The following is a 16,942-nucleotide window of genomic DNA, read 5'->3' on the forward strand; positions in this document are numbered from 1 at the left end:
TGGAAGTCATTTTAGGTCTTTTATTAGTCAAAAATGGTGCAAACATAGTCGCCAACATTTGCAAAGTTGTTTTTGCACACTTGTTTGCACTAACGAAACATAAAACATTACCACATTAATCTTTTAATGGCACAAACCGGACGTCACTTAAAGATTGATGCAGTTAGAAAATGTTTTTTGTCGTTTTGTATACTGTTATTAGATTTTTCATGTAATAACCTTTTTCGGGGAGTCTGTTACGTAGTTGGCATGACAGATACAAGATCATCAAAGGATGAGCATATCTGACATAGCCGTATAGGCACATTGTTTCCTATATATTATTATGGGAAGCAGTGACCAATAGAAAGGAGCTTAGGCAACTGCTGTTTTCAGTTTGAGAACATTAGTTTAACCAACAGGCTGACTTTTTTCTTGTTAATCTGGAATGCTACACAAACCGATACGATTATTGTTTGTAATAACAACAAAAAGGATAATATCTGCAGCGTTATCCTCTTCAAACACCTGGACATAGCAGGGAACAAATCTTGAGATACAAACACAGATCTAATGTTTGCTAAACATCCTGCCAGTTTTACTTGTTTTCTCCCAGCATCACTAAGTTGAATATTTGACATGAAAAGCAGGCGTCTTTTCATTGTATAACTTTCTCTGGAAAACATGCCAACAAATCCTCCCACTCTGTTCTCTTATACCCTCTGTAATTGAATACATCAAGGTAATTAAGTGTTTGATAATCAGCTGCAAGTTGATACTAGGTACCCTGGATTCACTTTTTAATTAACACTAGTAATATTTTCCTGTTTTGCAAGCTATGATTTACTCCTATAACTATGGAATAATGTGGCTAAATAACAAGTCACCCCCATTTATTACACTTTCAAATAATAATGTGTGGGAGCCAATCTTCAGCATGTGGGTTAAGGCTCTCATGAAAATAGACAGCTGAATAAATTAAAGTCAAATGCTGACATTTAGCTGTACGATGGAAAAAACTTTGTCTGGACATCATATTGCTCAAGTATGCACCACCAGGCAACATGTATGGATCGAAATGGCCAAACACGAGGAGCCAAATCTCTTCATAAAATGTGCTTACATTCTGTAAGGCTGTTGTATCCCAGTTTTGTTTTACTGGAAAGGGCACTGCTAGACTAGGGTGTCTGTAGTAAATCTCTATACCTAGGTGACTTTTAAATGGTTAAAGTTAGAAGCTCTTATTTTTAGGGTTCGGTTTGTGAACAAAACTAACTGGTGTCAAGGCCTTTAGAGAGTGGGGACACCTTTGGGCAGCTCATTGCCCAATGTATAGTGTCAGCCTTTGGGGCTCCCTGGTATGTGACATGTGCACATTGATGCTGTCCTCATCCTGACTGCATGCATATCAACAGGCAGTCAGAATGAGGACAGCATCAATGCGCCGAGGGCCAAACTATTGGATCAACCAAATATTGTCCACCTCATGTGGGCTTATCTGTGAAATATCCACTTGTTTGGCAACCTCACCAAGCAAGCAGATCATATTACATATTATTATTTTTATTATTATTATTAACATGTATTTATATAGCGCCAACATATTGTGTAGCGCGGTTACATATAAAGTAGGCTCCTCAAGGAGCCTGACCCACTATAAATTTGATATTTTAGGAAGGCTGGTTTTTAACCTGCAACCTGACTGAAAACAGTCTTTCGCCCATAATTATCAGTAAGTAAAGAACAATTAAGATCTCACCTTGATTTCCCCCTTTGAGCAAGGATCACTGCACACAGATCTGACAATTCCACTCTTATTTGTTTGTATCTTCTCGTCATCTATACTTAGAATTCCCTCATGCCAAGTTCCTATGAGCATATAATCATAGCGGTTTGGCTCGATCTGTTGAAGATTCATGATATCATACCTGAGATTTAAAAAAAGAGATTAAAAAGTTTTACTTCACAATATCCTAACGTCCATGACATATTCATAATAGCCGAAGCCTAGTTAAAACAGGAACATAAAATTGAAGCACATTCAGTTAAACTACTTATTTCCTTTTATTATAATTTAGGGGATTTAAAATATTTTTGGCATGGGGCAAGACATATTGTCAGTTTCCCAGGTACCTTTAGGTGATATGACTTGTGCTCTGATAAACTTCAGTCGCTCTTTACTGCTACACTGCAAATTGGAGTGATATTACCTTCCTTCTTTCCCTCCCCAGCAGCCCATCTCAACCTATAAAAAGAACACTGGGTAGCTAACCAGATACATCTGAAAGCGCAGTTTTCGTCAAAGGTGAATTTGATATTTCTTCCGGCCTTTGTTGTATGACCACCCCTTCCAGAATTATTATCAGCCGCCATTACACTTCCTTTACAATGAAAACCATTACACTTCCTTCACAATGAAAAATGTGTGTTTTGGCGAAAATACGCACAATTTCAGCCATGCCTGATAACAAAACGTTACGTAGATCCCAGTGCATGCGCATTAGCACCAGATAGTGCTACGGAAATGTACCTAATGCTCATACGCAGGAACATGACACGTCATACATTATTCGCTTAATAATATGCGCATCAAAGTACGATTCGGTGCGCTAACTAATCATAGAAAAAATACGATACGCATTCATAAGTCTCATAAACATACCTTAATAAATAAGCGAATAAATAATTTCATTGCCATAATCGAATTTTCATCGGAATGAGGCGTGCGAATTCGTATTTATGTACGGTAATATTTTCGCAGCTTAATAAATGTCACACTAATTACGAATGAAAACAGGACTTCAGCCTATGGAAGAATCGCTCAGCCCCCAGCCCAGCGTCACGGAAGCAAGGCAGAAGATCCGTTAGTAGTGTGAGCAGGTCGGCTGCACAAAGATTCGCAGGGCTGGGGGGCAGCTTTGAGGGAAAATATTCCGGGTGCAGCAACTACTTGATACTGACACGTTCCTATGATTTTTATAGGAACGTGTTGTTATCGCTTTAACATTCCTTATGCTACACATATAGCACTGGCTTCATACCAAAAATTAGATTTTAACTCTCACATGATGCATTATGGGCAAAGACATGCAAGTCACTCCTTTCTTGTGTAGAGGAACTTGACAAGGTTGCCCTTTGTCCCCCCCTACTCTTTAATTTGACGATTGACCCTTTGATTAGATTTTTATATAGATCTGACTTATTTCAGGGTATACGAGTTAATGGTAGACACATTAAGATTTTAGCTTTTGCAGATGATATACTTTTGGTAGTTCAAGAAGCTCAAAATTCACTTAGGAAAGTTTTTAAGTTTTTCCACTCCTATAGTTCCTTTTCAGGCTATACAATTAATTCTAATAAAACTGGAATACTCAATATTAATAGTAGTATACCAAACAAAATCCTTTTTGATTTAAAATTAAAGCCTCCAGGGGGCTCAATTAAATATTTGGGTATTCATATTCCTTCTGATATTTCTAGACTGTATTTTTTAAATCTTTCTCCCCTAATTAAACTTACTGAGACCTTATGTGATAAATGGCTTAATTCGCCTCTAAATGTTATAGGTAGAGTTGCTTTTTTTAAAATGTTTATTTTCCCGAAGTTATCATATCCGTTACTTAATCTTCCTCTTCTTTTGAAACATTCTGATGTAAGGAAACTGGACCAAGCACTTTCCAAATTTTTGTGGCAGGGGAAGAAGCCTAAAATCTCTTTGGCTAAGCTACGACAATCTAAAATTTTAGGGGGTCTTAATATTCCTAACTTTCGTTTTTTTAATATTGCATCCTTATTTAGATACATTATTGAATGGATTTCAGGTAGGGAAGTTTACACTAATCCTTCTTTTGAATCTCATTTGGAAGGAGGTGATCATATCTCTGCTTATCTTCATAGAAAATGGGAGGGCCTTCCTGTAGAAGGAACATTCTTTGGAGAGATACTTTTGTAACATGGAAGATAATTCATAAATTACATGGTAGCAATTATCAAATTTCTCCTTTTCTGTCCCCCTTTGATTTATGTATGTTCACTAAAACAGAAAGAAAATCTTTAATTCCATACTGGAGGGGAAAAGGTATTTCTCAAATTACACACTTAGTTGATAATGTTACTGGTTTACCAATATTGTGGGATGATTTGAAATCTAAGTTTGATCTGAATGAGTGTGACAGACTAATTCATATGAGATTTTTGTGTGGTTTAGACCTTCTCACACATAAAACTAGTGTGGCTATGGATAAACTTCCTCTTTGTAAAGGGATCCAAAAAATCTTAGATGAACCTACTTTTAATAAGATTTCTTACATTACTGACTTCTGTCTTCGATCTTCTCCTAGCAGAAAAATATCAATTTTTCCATTTTTTCCCTGCCTCTGTGTTTGTGACATTCTGGTATGTATGGCACCACTGCTGGGCAGTACATGCATACAGCTGCAAAATATTCAGATTTTTGACAGTGCGTACAAACCAAAAATGTAATCTTCCAATCCCATTTCTTAGCAGATAGATGGGAAGAGTGTGAATGCCTCAGCTAATTATTCCCCTTTAGATCTGCTTATCTGGGCCATCAGCTCAAATTAATCCATGCTATTTAAATTGCACAATACCCATTTGTCCCATGGACCAATTAGCCAGATAAAGCCTAATTTCCCCAGTGCATGGCTACATTAAAGCTGGTTATAGACACACAGATATTGGATTGTGTTTGGGCTCTGCATTATCATACTGACAATTTTCATACCACGGCAATCGGTTGTTTAGTCAATCGAACAGGCTAGAAAATTTCTGTTGGATAACGATAATATCTGTGCATGTATTGCCTATGAGATGATATCCATGGTTGACCTACTCGCACATGGGGACATAACTCGCACAATTGTTGTCCGACAAGTATGAAATGGTCAGAATCAATATTTTTAGGACTGTAATCCTACTATTTTCATCTGAATGTTAGTTTTACTTTGTTGCATTAAAACATTCAACATCAAACATCAAAATCTTTGTTGTATTATGGCTAAAATATGAATCTGTCAGCCTAAAGGTGGCCATACACGGGGCGATAAAAGCTGCCCGTTGGGCCCTAGTGCCCCCATATTGCCCACCTCAAGGTGGGCATATTGGAGAGAGATCCGCTCGCATATGGCCACCTTAAGTCCGGTGAACTCTACAGAAGGTAGTAGAGAATGATTCTAAAGTAAGACATTAAAGCTGGAATTAGAAGTTAACCCCAGAGCTCAATAACAAAGAGCATGATAACAATATGTGTGGCCTTTGTACAATGTTTTGGAAACCAAGAGAATTTTACAACCACTGTGCATGAGTAGACAAGATCTAAACAATGGCTAGATTTGGTAGAATTGTCTAGGAAAGCAGAATTCCAATACAGAAAGAGATGTTAACTTGGAACAAAAATCAAAAGGGTAGTTCACTTTTAAGTTAACTTTTAGGGGCAGATTCACTAACTTCGAGTGAAGGATTCGAATGAAAAAAATTCGAATTTCGAAGTATTTTTTGGGTACTTCGACCATCGAATTGGTTAAATTCGTTCGAATTCGAACGAAATCGAACGATTCGAAGTAAAAATCGCTCGACTATTCGACCATTCGATAGTCAAAGTACTTTCCCTTTAAAAAAAACTTCGACCCCTTACTTCGGCAGATAAAACCTACCGAAGTCAATGTTAGCCTATGGGGAAGGTCCCCATAGGTTTGCTAACCTTTTTTTGATCTAAGGATTTTCCTTCGATCGTTGGATTAAAATCGTTCGAATCGTTCGATTCGAAGGATTTAATCGTTCGATCGAACGAAAAATCCTTCGATCGATCGATCGCAGGATTAGCGCTAAATCCTTCGACTTCGATATTCGAAGTCGAAGGATTTCAATTCGAGGGTCGAATTTCGAAGTATTCGAAATTTTTTTATTAGTTATTTTTTGATAGTTTTAAAATTATTTGCCACCCTAATCTGCTTCCTTTTCAGTTTCAATGAGGCAGATTTAAAGGGGAACTTAACCCTAAAAATGAATATGGCTAAAAATGCCATATTTTATAAACTAAATTATTAGCTTCTCAATTGCTGCAATGATCCAGGACTTCAAACTTGCCACTGACACTCACATGCTTAGTGGGCTCTGCTGAGAAGCTAAGCTTAGGGGTCATCGCAAATTATCAAGCAGAAAATTAGGTTTGTCTGTAATATAAGCTGGTGCAACAGGGCTGATTATTAAATCCTGATGCTAGTTGCACTGGTTTCTATGCTGCCATGTAGTAATTATCTGTATTAATTACTAATCAGACTTATATTGTGACATTTATATTCTATGTGTACTGTATATTGTGAGTCGATCCCTAAGCTCAGTAACTGACAACAGCACAGAGTATGTGCAGTGAATTAGCAGAAAAGAAGATGGGGAGCTACTGGGGCATCTTTGAAGGCACAGATCTTCCCTGCTAAAGGGCTATGGTTGCCTTGGGTTGGTACAGAAGTCAAAAACATAATGTACAACATTTCTAGCTACTTCTTTAGTTAAGCTTCTGCTGTATGAGGTTCAGTTTTTATTGTTACTATTACTTTTTATTCCTTATTTTTCTATTCAGCCACACATATTCATATTCCATTCTCTCATTCAAACCGCTGAATAGTTGCTAGGGTAAATCTAAAAGACCCTAGCAACAAGATAGCTGTGGAAAGCACAAACAGAAGAGCTTCTGAACAAACGCCTGAAAAATCACAAAAAAATTCCAGTTGGAAATTGTCTCTGAATATTAATGTCTATATCATACTAAAAGTTAATTTAAAGCTGAACTACACCTTTAAGATCAGATGTCTAAAAATATTTCCTAAAATCAAAGAAATAAGCAGAATTGTAATACTATTGTTCACTGCAGTTTACATTATAATGGTTAAACGGTTTAGGTACTGTAAAGAAAATAGGCTTTTTAGTCAAATGTGGTGGTCATGTCTTAAAGTCAAAAGGTTATTAAAAAGTTATTAAAATGAATTTTAACGAGAGAGGGAGTGGATGAACTCAGAGCTCAACACATGAGAAGAGACAGCACAGAAACGGACAGCTGAATCTGGCAAATAAAACATGAGTCAGTGTAACTGAGAAATCAAAATTCACACTCTCTATGTGAGCAATTAAAATTACCATTGCAGAATGAAACAACAACATAACAAGAACTTTCATAACAAAACAGAAATGTGCAAGACTCTGACAATGGAAGACTGCAAGAAGACAGAAAAGTCTCACAATGCAAAACTAATTAAAACATAATAATTAATAATAATAAACAGATAGGGATACAGGATACATGTTATTTGGCCACAATGCACCCCCTAGATTAGTCCTACCTAGAGAGTAAAGTGGATGAAGAACTCATACCAGCATGAGAGTTCCCATTGTGTAGAAGAATATAGAAGAGCTAATAGCAGTCCAACTTTTATATCCTGTTTGAATTCCCCAAAAGTATTTACATTAAGAAAACTACAAAAAATAAATATAAGCGGTCCTCTACTCAAAATATATTTTTTTCATAGTGAAAGAATATGTAATTCTAAGCAAAATTACTTTGAATTTCAAAGTATTTTTTTGGCTACTTCAACCATCGAATTGGCTACTTCAAACATCGAATTGGCTACTTTAACCTTCGACTACGACTTTGAATCGAACGATTCAAACTAAAAATCGTTCGACTATTCGACCATTTGTTAGTCGAAGTACTGTCTCTTTAAAAAATGCTTCGACCACCTACTTCGCCACCTAAAACCTACTGCACCAATGATAGCCTATGGGGACCTTCCCCATAAGCTTTCTAGGCAATTTCTGATCGAAGGAAAATCGTTCGATTGATGGATTAGAATCCTTCGAATTGTTCGATTCGAAGGATTTAATCGTTTTTCCTTAGATCATTCAATCGAAGTATTTGTGGTAAATCCTTCGATATTCAAAGTCGAAGGATTTTACTTCGACCCATAGTAAATGTGCCCCCTCGTATCACTTAAAAACTGATGTCAATGTTATTTGTAAATGTAGTTGCAATTAAAAGCAGTGTTTGTTTATACCTTTCTGTACTTTAGTCCTCACTCTAAAAACAGGAGTCAGTTCTCCTCCAGGTCATTTAATTAGCTGTCTTGCAACTTTGTTTCAGTAGTCAAAGCCAAGACCGCAGAGAATGTACACAGACTGATACTGCTTTTAATAGCGATAGAGTTTAGAAACAATGTTAAAATCAGTGACATTTGTATATGCATGTACGTATACTGGAAAGTTGCATCATATTCCATCTTTCGTTAAAGGGGTTGTTCATCCTTAAGTCAACGTTTAGTATGATATAAAATTGATATTCTTAGGGGGTTATTTATCAAAGTCTGAATTTATCTAAATTTTTTCTGCTACGAACTAAAAATCCGCTTGGGTTGTATTTGCGCTTATTTATTATTACATTTTCCTGAAAAAATCAGATTTTAATGTTTTTTTTTTTTTTCAATTCGAGGGTCGAATTTCGAAGTATTCGAAATTTTTTTATTAGTTATTTTTTGATAGTTTTAAAATTATTTGCCACCCTAATCTGCTTCCTTTTCAGTTTCAATGAGGCAGATTTAAAGGGGAACTTAACCCTAAAAATGAATATGGCTAAAAATGCCATATTTTATAAACTAAATTATTAGCTTCTCAATTGCTGCAATGATCCAGGACTTCAAACTTGCCACTGACACTCACATGCTTAGTGGGCTCTGCTGAGAAGCTAAGCTTAGGGGTCATCGCAAATTATCAAGCAGAAAATTAGGTTTGTCTGTAATATAAGCTGGTGCAACAGGGCTGATTATTAAATCCTGATGCTAGTTGCACTGGTTTCTATGCTGCCATGTAGTAATTATCTGTATTAATTACTAATCAGACTTATATTGTGACATTTATATTCTATGTGTACTGTATATTGTGAGTCGATCCCTAAGCTCAGTAACTGACAACAGCACAGAGTATGTGCAGTGAATTAGCAGAAAAGAAGATGGGGAGCTACTGGGGCATCTTTGAAGGCACAGATCTTCCCTGCTAAAGGGCTATGGTTGCCTTGGGTTGGTACAGAAGTCAAAAACATAATGTACAACATTTCTAGCTACTTCTTTAGTTAAGCTTCTGCTGTATGAGGTTCAGTTTTTATTGTTACTATTACTTTTTATTCCTTATTTTTCTATTCAGCCACACATATTCATATTCCATTCTCTCATTCAAACCGCTGAATAGTTGCTAGGGTAAATCTAAAAGACCCTAGCAACAAGATAGCTGTGGAAAGCACAAACAGAAGAGCTTCTGAACAAACGCCTGAAAAATCACAAAAAAATTCCAGTTGGAAATTGTCTCTGAATATTAATGTCTATATCATACTAAAAGTTAATTTAAAGCTGAACTACACCTTTAAGATCAGATGTCTAAAAATATTTCCTAAAATCAAAGAAATAAGCAGAATTGTAATACTATTGTTCACTGCAGTTTACATTATAATGGTTAAACGGTTTAGGTACTGTAAAGAAAATAGGCTTTTTAGTCAAATGTGGTGGTCATGTCTTAAAGTCAAAAGGTTATTAAAAAGTTATTAAAATGAATTTTAACGAGAGAGGGAGTGGATGAACTCAGAGCTCAACACATGAGAAGAGACAGCACAGAAACGGACAGCTGAATCTGGCAAATAAAACATGAGTCAGTGTAACTGAGAAATCAAAATTCACACTCTCTATGTGAGCAATTAAAATTACCATTGCAGAATGAAACAACAACATAACAAGAACTTTCATAACAAAACAGAAATGTGCAAGACTCTGACAATGGAAGACTGCAAGAAGACAGAAAAGTCTCACAATGCAAAACTAATTAAAACATAATAATTAATAATAATAAACAGATAGGGATACAGGATACATGTTATTTGGCCACAATGCACCCCCTAGATTAGTCCTACCTAGAGAGTAAAGTGGATGAAGAACTCATACCAGCATGAGAGTTCCCATTGTGTAGAAGAATATAGAAGAGCTAATAGCAGTCCAACTTTTATATCCTGTTTGAATTCCCCAAAAGTATTTACATTAAGAAAACTACAAAAAATAAATATAAGCGGTCCTCTACTCAAAATATATTTTTTTCATAGTGAAAGAATATGTAATTCTAAGCAAAATTACTTTGAATTTCAAAGTATTTTTTTGGCTACTTCAACCATCGAATTGGCTACTTCAAACATCGAATTGGCTACTTTAACCTTCGACTACGACTTTGAATCGAACGATTCAAACTAAAAATCGTTCGACTATTCGACCATTTGTTAGTCGAAGTACTGTCTCTTTAAAAAATGCTTCGACCACCTACTTCGCCACCTAAAACCTACTGCACCAATGATAGCCTATGGGGACCTTCCCCATAAGCTTTCTAGGCAATTTCTGATCGAAGGAAAATCGTTCGATTGATGGATTAGAATCCTTCGAATTGTTCGATTCGAAGGATTTAATCGTTTTTCCTTAGATCATTCAATCGAAGTATTTGTGGTAAATCCTTCGATATTCAAAGTCGAAGGATTTTACTTCGACCCATAGTAAATGTGCCCCCTCGTATCACTTAAAAACTGATGTCAATGTTATTTGTAAATGTAGTTGCAATTAAAAGCAGTGTTTGTTTATACCTTTCTGTACTTTAGTCCTCACTCTAAAAACAGGAGTCAGTTCTCCTCCAGGTCATTTAATTAGCTGTCTTGCAACTTTGTTTCAGTAGTCAAAGCCAAGACCGCAGAGAATGTACACAGACTGATACTGCTTTTAATAGCGATAGAGTTTAGAAACAATGTTAAAATCAGTGACATTTGTATATGCATGTACGTATACTGGAAAGTTGCATCATATTCCATCTTTCGTTAAAGGGGTTGTTCATCCTTAAGTCAACGTTTAGTATGATATAAAATTGATATTCTTAGGGGGTTATTTATCAAAGTCTGAATTTATCTAAATTTTTTCTGCTACGAACTAAAAATCCGCTTGGGTTGTATTTGCGCTTATTTATTATTACATTTTCCTGAAAAAATCAGATTTTAACGTTTTTTTTTTTTTTTGATTTTTAATCTGATTTTCAAAAGCATTGGGACTTCTCCCATTGACTTATATGCAACCTCGACAGGTCTGAGATACCGGATTTTCTGATTCTGATTCTGACTTTTCCATCCTCTGGGTTTAATAATTTCCGTAAATTTGTGAATTTTTCGTGATTTTTGAATTCAGAGTTTAGTATATAACTGTAAGGCCAAAAGGCCTCGGGAGTAGTGAGGACCAAGGGAGGAAAATAACAATGTCCAAGTTCGCAGTACAGTAGAGGATGAGGCAGAAGAATGGTCAAACAGGCAACAAGATCAGTCCAGGCAGAAGAGGTTCAAGGTCGAGAATTCCAGGCAAGGGTCGGTACACAATAGACAAGAAGTTTGCAATGAATCACACCCAGGAGTAGTAAACTAAACCTATAATTGGGCACTGATGACTGTCCGGAGTTCCCTTATAAAGGCCCAGGTTTGGCGCCAATTTTGGACGCATCGGCGTCATGACGTATGCGCGGACGCGCTGACGTCGGCGACCGACGCGCCGACGTGCGCGACCGACGCCCATTATTGACGCCGACGCCCATTCCGTCGCCGGCGACCAATCCGAGCGTGGGAAGAGGTCGACATCATCCGTCTGCGTCCATGAGGAACCAGGGAGCCACCATCTTGGACGCCATCTTGGATATCCAGCTCAGATTCCATTACAATAACCCCCTTGGACTATTTGCAATTGGTTTTCATTTTTTATTATTTATTTATTTATTTATTTATTTATTTATTTATTTATTTATTTAAGTTATTGAGTTTGTTATTCAGCATCTCTTCAGTTTGCAATTTCAGCTATCTGGTTGCTAGGGTCCAAATAGCCTAGCAATCATGCATTGATTTGAATAAGGGAATATGAATAGGAGAAGCCTGAATAAAAAGATGAGTAATTAAAAGTAGCAATAACAATTAATTTTTAGCCTGACAGAGCATGTGTTTCTTAAAGGGGTCAGTGAGCCCCCCCCCATTTGAAAGCTGGAAAGAGGTAAAAAGGCAATGCAAACAACTCAAAAACTATAAAATATAAATAATGAAGACTAAATGCAAAATTGCTAGGATTTAGACATTAAATAACATATTAGAAGTCACCACCCCTTTAATATGGGAAAAAATATTTTTTGTGAGGATGACCCCTTTAAGACCCAGGGCTCACGGATTGAGTGCTCAGTGCCTTAGGCCTAGTTACTGTGATTAAACATAATTTGGACTTTATTTAAACTCATTTAATTTGAAAAGGTATCAGTAGAGACTGATTATGGCCAACTACCTGCTAGTCTGTTACAAAAGGTAAAGAAAGTATCATGTAGAGGTGAAATGAAATGATTCCTCTTTAGTTATTAAAGGGTGTTGGTGCTCCATGTGTATGGCAGCCTTTCAGAGGACACAAGTGTGGATATTATCAAAATAGAGAACAACAGAGACCAATTCAGGGCTGAAACTGCAGAATAAATTTGCTAAGTACCTTGGTTAAGGTAGAGAAATATATACAAAGGAAACAGTAGATGTAATAGATACAAAGGAACGAAGAAAACAGGTACCGGCACACAGGTGCAATTCAAGTAGGGGACTTAACCCTTACGTGTTTATTAAGTCGACACAACGTTTCGTCACCTGACGAAGGGGGAGTTGCCCCCGAAACGTTGTGTCGACTTAATAAACACGTAAGGGTTAAGTACCGGTACCTGTTTTCTTCGTTCCTGTCGTATTGTGGAAGTGCCGACTTCCTAGGGTCCGAGCACCGGGTCTACCACTTCATAGGGCTCGGGTGTGCACGTGATTGTGTGTCTATAGATACAAAGGAAACATTAGCTGCATTCACTTAATTAAGAATCTGAACAACATATAACAATGTTTTGTAAACCTTACCTTCCAGGGGCATCTCCTTTCTCATTAAACCACACATCCTCACCAGAAATACCAAGAAATGAAGCCTTGATAAGGAATTCCAGCAGTTTGCTTCCATCAATGGGCTTCATTGCATCACATAGACCAACATGGCCTGGACAGAGAGCTGTATGCATGTCATGTAGACCATGTGCCATCGCATAGATTGCATTAATGACAAAACCCATTTTACTGTCCTGGACATAATTTTCTTCTAAACTTTCATTGCCTTAAATGTAAACAAACAACATGATACTATTTAATCCATATACAAGTTACATTAAGGACATGTTATATATAATAAACAGGCACACTAATTATATATTATTTGATGATTTATTGTACAGTAAAGAATACATTGTCTCCTATTCAACCATGTGGTATACAGTAGAAATGCTTAATAATCTGCATGTTGGACACTGCTGCCTTAAAAGAGAACTAAAGCATAACTAAAGAAATAGGTAGAAATGTTGTACATTATGTTTTGGGCTGTCAGTTACTGAGCTTAAGGGCCGACTCAAAAAAATAAAGTACTCATAGAATATAAAGTCACAATTAAAGGCTGATTAGTAATTAATACAGATAATTACTACATGGCAGCACAGAAACCACTGAAACTAGCATCACAATTTAATAATCAGCCTTGTAGCATCAGCTTATATGACACGCAAACCTAATTTTCTGCTTGATAATTTGCGACAACCCCTAAATTTGGCTTCTCAACAGCTGCTCAGAGCCCACTGAGCATGTGAGTGTCACAGACACTTTCCAAGATGGTGACCCCCTGTGACAAGTTTGAAGTCCTGGATCATTGCTGAAACTTTAGGCTGGTGCTAAAATATAGCATTTTTAACCACATTAAGTCATAGGGTTTAGTTCTCCTTTAAGTTTATATTACCACTGTTATTTCTATTATTTAGCCTTGCAACAGCTACAAATGGTTTTAAGCTATTTTTTTTGGATAATTGTTAAAACTATATAAACTCTATCTATCTATCTATCTATCTATCTATCTATCTATCTATCTATATCTATATACACCTGTAATTAATACTCAGAAATGTTAGGGGAATAGGGTAGTACAATAGTACAATAGCGTAAGGGCAATAGGGCAGAACAATAGCTTTGCACAGAGCAATACAGTGATTGGTTTCTATTTTTTCCATCACTTTGGAATCTGGAATGTTCTTTTGGTCTTATAACATCAGGAGTTGTGGCCACTGTTCTCTCAGGGTTTGTTTTCAGTAAGACATCTTGTGAACGACTAAAATGACTTTCATTTATAATTGTTGTGTATCAGTGAAAGTTAATTAACTTGTGTCATGTTTATTTAAGAACAGAAAAACAACCAATGCATTAAACATCCTCTGTGCTATTTATTCTCACCATAACAAAAAGTCATGGCCCAAATGACATCTGATTTGATAGCTATAGCGCAGTAATCACTGGAGTATGTTGTGTAAAGATCAGATGGCAATAATTTAAAGTCCAAGCATCACAAGTTAATGGTACTCATTTGCGTTTACTTTTTGACACTCATTTGTACAATTTAACACAATTAAAATGTTGTTGTTTCAGATTGTAAGATCATTAATCAGTGTAACATGTGCTGATGTCTCTCTCTTCTGCTCTGTGTCTTTCCCACTAAATCATATTCCTAGTGTAGCAAGTTTTTACAGAATAATACAGTATATAAATAAAACAAATATATGGCAATGCAAATCAAAAAATTCAGTCAAGAGTTGAAGGGTATCTGACCATGGTATCTTAACATGTCTGTAGAGTATAGTGTGAGGACATTGAGTGGAGCAATCAATGGTTTAAGAAATCGAGTAGATTTTTAGGGAGTTATTTATTAAAGTCTGATTTTTTTCTGCTCTGACTTTTAAAGGGGAAAACATAATATCTTTGTAGAAAAAAACCCTCGATTTTTGGTGATTTATTAAACCCAGATGGTGTTAGAAGTCTGAATAAAAAAAGTACTCCATATTAAATCTGCCGAGTTCATGTAGAAGTCAATGGCAGATGTCCCATTTACAACTGGGAGATATCCTGATCTGCACTAGGTTTTTGTTCAATAATCAAAAGATTTTGTGGTTTTGGGCATGAAATCTGAAAAAGTCTCAGGTTTCAGATGTCAAGTCCGAAAAAGTCTCAGTTGCTTTCAAAGCATTTGCTTTGAATCAGAAAACAAGGAGATGGGGAGCTACTGGGGGCATCTTCAAAGGCACAGATCATAACTTCCAAAGGACTGTGGTTGCCTTGGGCTGGTACAAAGCACCAAAACCTAAGCATTTCTACTCTGCTTTTTTTTTTTTGTTAAGTTTTATTTGTCATTTGAGGGTTTAAAATGCTGGGAAATACCCTACTACCCAATGAAACAGAAGATGATGCTCAGATAAGTGATAAAACATTTTCAGAATAATCTGCAATGTGCTTCATATTTACTGTATCAATACTAGATAGCAATGTGAAATATTACAATGTGCATTGCATGATTGTTTATGTCATTGAGACTGCCCTTAGTTATATTGAATGACATAGCATCTTAGAACTTCATATTGAAAACAATCCTATTAGTGTTATTTAATATTTTGTATTTAAAATTGGGGAAAGATCCTGTAAGAAAACTTACACAGCGGGTCCCTCGGCGCGCCTCCGTCCTGCAGCTCTGACATCACCTTCTTACTGATGCTGGTGTGCGTCCAGGCACAGGCACATTACAGCACGGAGCGTCATGACGCTGGTGTCTCGTCGGAGGCATTCTGACACTGGAGAATTGGCGCCAAGATTTAAAGGTATTTAAACTGATTTTTGTATTTAATCTGTGCCTGGTTATCGTGGTTTGTCCTGAAACCTAGCTATATAGACTGTATCCACTTTTGGTTGATTCTTGTGTATGACCCTTGCTTGTTCCGACTTCTAAATCTTCGTTGCCAGTCCAGACCTTTGCTTGCCTATTGTTTCTGCTGAATTGCTGCCTGCTATTGACTACGGATCCGACTTGACTACTCTCTCTACTCCCTGGTACCTCGCCTCGGCTTCGCCTCACTGGCTTCTCTCCACTCACGGCTTCCCCCTGTATCATCCCCAGGTGGGTTCTGTGTTGTGTGAGCCGCTTGTGGGTCTTTATCATCCAGAAGAGATCCATCGACTAAACTATCCGGTAAGCCTGACAGATCCCTTATACAGAGAACCCAAGGTCCCAATCATTCCAGATAAAAGTTTACTTGTACTAGTTTACCATTTTTCTATCTATCTATCTATCTATCTATCTATCTATCTATCTATCTATCTATCTATCTATCTATCTCTTGGTACACAAGACTCTATCTTTTGAATGAGTGTACAAATAGGGCAACAGTACATTTTATTTGAATCAATTTGATACAAGTTCATTTTTTGCTATTACTATCTCTTAAAAGGGACAGTTTAGTGTAAAAATAAAAAACTGGCTAAATGGACAGGCTGTGCAAAATAAAAATGTTTCTAATATACTGTAGTTAGCTAGCCAAAAATGTTATCTTTTACGGCTGGAGTGACTAGATGTCTAACAGAACAGAACACAACTTCCTGCTTTTCAGCTCTCTAACTCTGCAAACTCACTTAACATGTGACATGTTAAGTGAGTTTGCAATTGATCCTTAGCATGCAGCTCAGATCCAAAAGCAAACAGTTATGACCCATGTGTCCCCTCCTCAAGTCTCTGATTGGTTACTGCCTGGTAACCAATCAGTGGAAACCAAGAGAGCTGCAAAGCAGGAAGTAGTATTCTGACTATTGTGTTAGACACCCAGTCACTCCATCCTTTATACATAACACTTTTGGTTAACTTAGAAACACTTTCTATTTTGCATGGGCTATCTATACAATAAGGATTAATTATATTTTTATAAAAACGTAACTAAAATTTGGAGTATTTGATTATAATGGAGTATATGGGAGACAACCTTTCCGTAA

General features: G+C 36.6%; 1 protein-coding gene across 2 annotated transcripts in view; it reads right to left on the reverse strand.

Annotated features, from left to right (window-relative positions):
• The window catches only part of LOC108717837 (metabotropic glutamate receptor 1), a 185,370-nt gene that overhangs the window by 14,666 nt on the left and 153,762 nt on the right, over nucleotides 1-16,942 (reverse strand). For both annotated transcript variants that reach the window (XM_018265223.2, XM_041564435.1), the window contains exons 5-6: nucleotides 12,965-13,211; nucleotides 1,739-1,907 (exon numbers count right to left, since the gene is read on the reverse strand). In XM_018265223.2, coding sequence (XP_018120712.2) covers nucleotides 1,739-1,907; nucleotides 12,965-13,211 — 416 coding nt within the window. The remainder of the gene's footprint in view (nucleotides 1-1,738; nucleotides 1,908-12,964; nucleotides 13,212-16,942) is intronic.

Source organism: Xenopus laevis, chromosome 5S (assembly GCF_017654675.1).
Source record: "Xenopus laevis strain J_2021 chromosome 5S, Xenopus_laevis_v10.1, whole genome shotgun sequence".
Taxonomy (NCBI): domain Eukaryota; kingdom Metazoa; phylum Chordata; class Amphibia; order Anura; family Pipidae; genus Xenopus; species Xenopus laevis.